Below are 4,688 nucleotides of genomic sequence, written 5' to 3'. Positions count from 1 at the left end.
GATTTTAGTGTTTCCTTAGTAGCCCTGAGTATCATGTCTGATGCTACTGTATCATAGTATCATTTCATAGATACAAACACTCGGAACACCCCCCGGCCGCATTTTAATAATTATAATATAATTTCTATTGACAACATGCAATCCAGGCCTACTGTATAATTTCTGGTATACGGCAACAACCGACTATCGCAGTATGTGGTGTAAGCGGAAATTCTATGCACTTGGAGAGTACAACGATTCGGATTAGAGCATGTTCATACTGGTTTATTCCGATTCACGTTCCCTTATGGTTAAGAAAGCGACATGACTAATCAATCGGTTATAATATTATTTTTTTCTGTCTACTGTATTTCCTAAGATCAATACGCGTATTGATCAGAAAATTTAAAATTTTGGAACTTGTACCGTGAAGCCTCAAAATACTAAACTCCAATAATTGATCATAAAAAATACATTTGATGACTAAGTCCTGAAATGAATATTTATTACTCAATTTATAACATTATATATGTTACAGAACACCTTTAGAGATAATTAAATAATTAGTTCTTACTCTTAATACAAGACAGTGATAAGACTAAGGAATCTTAACTTAACAGAGAAAAGTTCGATTGCGTCATTAAAAAAAGGTACATCACTCTTTGTGTTTGTGCCAACCATTTAGACTTAAATACTATTTGGCTCGTTATAGCTCGACAAAATGCCCATTATTTATTATCCATTTACAATCATTATAAGAAGAAAGGGTCTAGATCTAATAACGTTACCGCAGGCACGTAATAAAACTTTGGATTTTAAATTAAGTTAAGAAAGATTAATTTATATCTGTAGTCTTTAAGATCAAATAATAGATCTAGCTATAAAATTTTCATAAATTGCGTTTATGTCTAAAATATCTTGCTAAACAACATATTTTACACCGCTTTCAACAATTACTGCTTTTTAGGTGTTTCCCTTTCCGCTAAATCGGCATTAGCAATATTCTGGGATGCAGTGATGAGATGGACAATACTAATTAATTGCTTTAAAATACACACTGGAAGGGAGATCCAAGCAATGAGTTTCCATAACCCGATTGAAGTGCTGCCATAGTTGACTAAAAATTAAAATGGATCAACATCATACGTACATAAGATTATCGAATATATTTTCTATACTAAGAAATTCTTTAAGCTCCTTTAATTACATTCGTATTGCGAAATAAAAATAAACTAAAAGATTACAGACATGAGCAGGTATACGAAATACACATTTCAAAATATTCGTATAATGCCACTGGTGTGGAATGAAAGCTTATAATTAAGTATTTTATGGTCTTGGGTGACTTTTACCTGCGGGCCCTTCTTCAAAGTGGAGTAGATACAACATCGCGAAGAAAAACTCGTTTCCAGCACACATAAAGAATAAAACAGGCTATTGAAAAAAAATTAGATTAGAATCAATGTATTCAAATATTAAAGTGCTTTAAATACACAGAAATTTACTTACTCTGGATGTATAATATAATCTCAACAAAGGATTTCCAGATAAATCGATATGTTTATGACTGCTACTGCCTTTAAGGAAGGAACTGTAAGTAGAGAACATATTACAGTTAGTAGTGTTTAATAATATGTATGCAGCAGTGTGGGATCAATTAAATAATTATAATAGGAGGTTCATTTAGTAAGAATTCGATCGTTGTCCCTCCTACAGAACTACATTGGATATTGCATTACGTATGTTACCTGTACATATGAAACCAATGACTGGTAATATCAAGGGCAATCAAGAATTGAAACATCAAGTAATAGTCTTCGTAAAATTTTGCCAATACCACCATTAAGCAAACAGTGCAACATCTGACAAAGAAAATAACTTGTCATAAGAAATATCTACTATATCTTTATTGGCCCATTGAGAGATACGTGTATATGAGTAAGCAATACAGTGATAATTATCATCCTTTACATAGGGTAGTTTCTATGTAGTAATCCTATTCGTTCTATATAATAGCATACTGTATACTGTGTAGTAGGGCGTACCTATCTGTCAGCATATCAAGTACAGCGCCAAATTTGGTACCTGTAATGTACAAACGTGAAGAATGATCACAACTTTTAAGTAATCCGATTAACTAATATGCCACAGCATAGCACATTATTAATACTTAACAATGATACAAGCCTAATTCGTGCGACATTAAGTGTAAAGATTGAAATGCATACTACGGTCGATAATTCATCTGTGGGCAATGTTTCATTAGAACGCAATGGCGATAATAAATAGATTGTTACTATTGGGAGTAAGGTACAAGCTCATAGAAAAGGAGTGATATAAAGTAGATACGATTTCGATCAAGGTTAAACTATATATGAATAAGCTACAAAATTAAGTATTGTCACAAACAGACTCTTGTAGGCGTAGAGAGAAAATGTAAAATTAATTGTTGTAAAAATTTTCATTTTATCGTCTGTTCATCTTACATTGATTCAGATATCGTGCTGCATAACCGTCAAATGCATCCAATAATTGACTGAGAATATATAGTCCACCACATAGTAGATGGTTTGTAGGCATGTAGTAGAATGCCGCACAAGCTAGTATAACCCTTGCGTACCCTAGAATAGCGACCAAGAAAGAATAAAATTAATCTATACCACAATTAAATTTTATATTGAATAAGTTGCATAGTAAATTGAATTCGTTATGCATAGTACGTGTGTACATGAGGATTATCTCTTTGACAATAAACTTCAACATGGTCTAAAAATCATCAAGTAAAGTAATGGGTTTAAAATATAAGCGAATTAGAATTTCAAAGGCAAGAGTTGATGATTGGAAACTACATCTATTTATTCATGATAAGACTTTATATTGTTGACAGATACAACCTTATGCGGAAGCAGAATTGCTATCAATGCTGTTTATTGCGCGTACTGCAACGATGTCCTACTTTGCTACGACGAGTACAAGTTGTCATGAGTTGAAAATTGGTTTGATGCTTCTTATATGATCAAGAAGATGAATACGATAATTATAATTAATAAATTGATGGTCTAGCATAGAACAACATTCGACTAAAGGGTACAGTACGTGCTGTACAGTATAATTAGGGAAATTTTTAACAAAGGATGGATTTGTTAGAGGAGTTTTGACTCTAAGACAATAAAGCCTTCAGTTGTATGCGAATGTAGTGTTGTCAATTTAAAGAGTATCATCAATGATGAATCTTTGACGGACTCATCTTTTGATAACTAGCGATCGTAACAAGCATGATCATGTAACCTTGCTTATAGCAATGTTAATTTAGCCATCCTAAAGCTCTTAGTATCTGTATGGATAGCCAGAGATTGATATGAAGCCTTCAATTGCAATAGGAAACTGTCCGCCAGTAATATAGATCGCTTACTTAATCAGATGTTACTTAAGCATTGATTATAATCTATCTGTTCCCTAGCAATATGATAAGACCAGGAAGTACTTGCGTCATTTCCATCGGGAAACAATTTCTATTCTCGTATAATTAATAGACAACCGAGATGCAATATGAGTCGTCTACAGTACAAGACATGGGTCTCCATGAATGAAACGATGATGATTTAGTATCAGTGCAATCATACCCATCTCCAGCTATGATATAGCTGGCTCTAGTCTGTAGTACGACTTTTACTTGTTCAAATATCTACCATTGTAACATTTGCTCATTTTTTAGTATGTGTAATTTGCTAGTATCGTAATAACTTGTATGCCGACACTTTACTGTCCAATTCCAGCCAAGTCAAATCCAAGACGAAGTCGTTCTCCCCTTTCAATAAATAATCTCATTATCATTATGATCGCAGCGCTTTGCAATATCAGTCTAGTGATAGGCATTTAGAGGTCATGTTAAAAATTTCATTATAATGATTGGAATGAAAATAAGATCATCAAAGGCGATGATTATTAATCTCCAAATTTCAATTTACATCACGCTGAATTGCAATTAATTATAATGTGAGTTAATACTACGATAAGTTGATGCGCACCAGACTACGTGCAGTACTGTGCTGGAAGTAACACACTATACAGTCACTTCCATCAATAAACTATCTGATAGCGGAGTCTACCCAGTACTTTAATCTGGTGATATAAGAGTTTTCTAGTCACGGTCAAACTATGGTGAGCCTATAATACACATCAAAATACAGGTAAAAGGTCTCAATGTGTCTAATTTTGGGAAGAGATGCTGACTTACCGATTAAATTGGGCAGAAATAGAAATATATTTTCTCCCATAGCGATCTTCGGCGGACACACAGGCTCAGGGACTGCAACCTTGGGATCCACTCCAGCGCTTTTATTACAGTACTGTACTGTAGTCTACAGTACGTGGTACTGTACTTTGTTGTGTACAGTGTACAGTGTACAGTACAAACCGTCTCATACTGTAAGACTTGGGTCAAACTACTGTACTGTACTGTCCCATCCATTTTCTCTATACTAAGAGCTGTTGAAATTGGTTCTAATGGGAACCTTCCTTGACATCGATTGAGCTTCAACAATACTAAAACTATCGTACTGTAAGTTAGCTCAATGCAATCATCTGTACTACTGTACACTGTACAGTATGCAAACCAACCTGGCAGGGAATTTGCCTATCCATTTTCTCTATACTAAGAGCTATTGAAATTGGTTCTAATGGGAACCTTCCTTGACGGCGATTGAGCT

At 34.2% G+C, this 4,688-nt stretch overlaps 1 protein-coding gene across 1 annotated transcript; it reads right to left on the bottom strand.

The window, feature by feature from the left end:
- Positions 1–932: 932 nt before the first annotated feature.
- TRIADDRAFT_28979 (uncharacterized protein) lies at positions 933–4,256 on the bottom strand (the record flags this gene model as incomplete). Its single annotated transcript, XM_002115200.1, has 7 exons — positions 933–1,096; positions 1,332–1,413; positions 1,489–1,570; positions 1,728–1,841; positions 2,025–2,064; positions 2,466–2,600; positions 4,217–4,256. The coding sequence occupies 7 exons, from the start codon at positions 4,254–4,256 to the stop codon at positions 933–935; spliced, it is 657 nt and encodes a 218-aa protein (XP_002115236.1).
- Between the last annotated feature and the right edge of the window lie 432 nt (positions 4,257–4,688).

The sequence above is a fragment of the Trichoplax adhaerens genome, genomic scaffold, assembly GCF_000150275.1.
Source record: "Trichoplax adhaerens TRIADscaffold_10 genomic scaffold, whole genome shotgun sequence".
In the NCBI taxonomy this organism is placed as follows: domain Eukaryota; kingdom Metazoa; phylum Placozoa; class Uniplacotomia; order Trichoplacea; family Trichoplacidae; genus Trichoplax; species Trichoplax adhaerens.
This window is presented reverse-complemented; position numbering and strand designations above follow the sequence as displayed.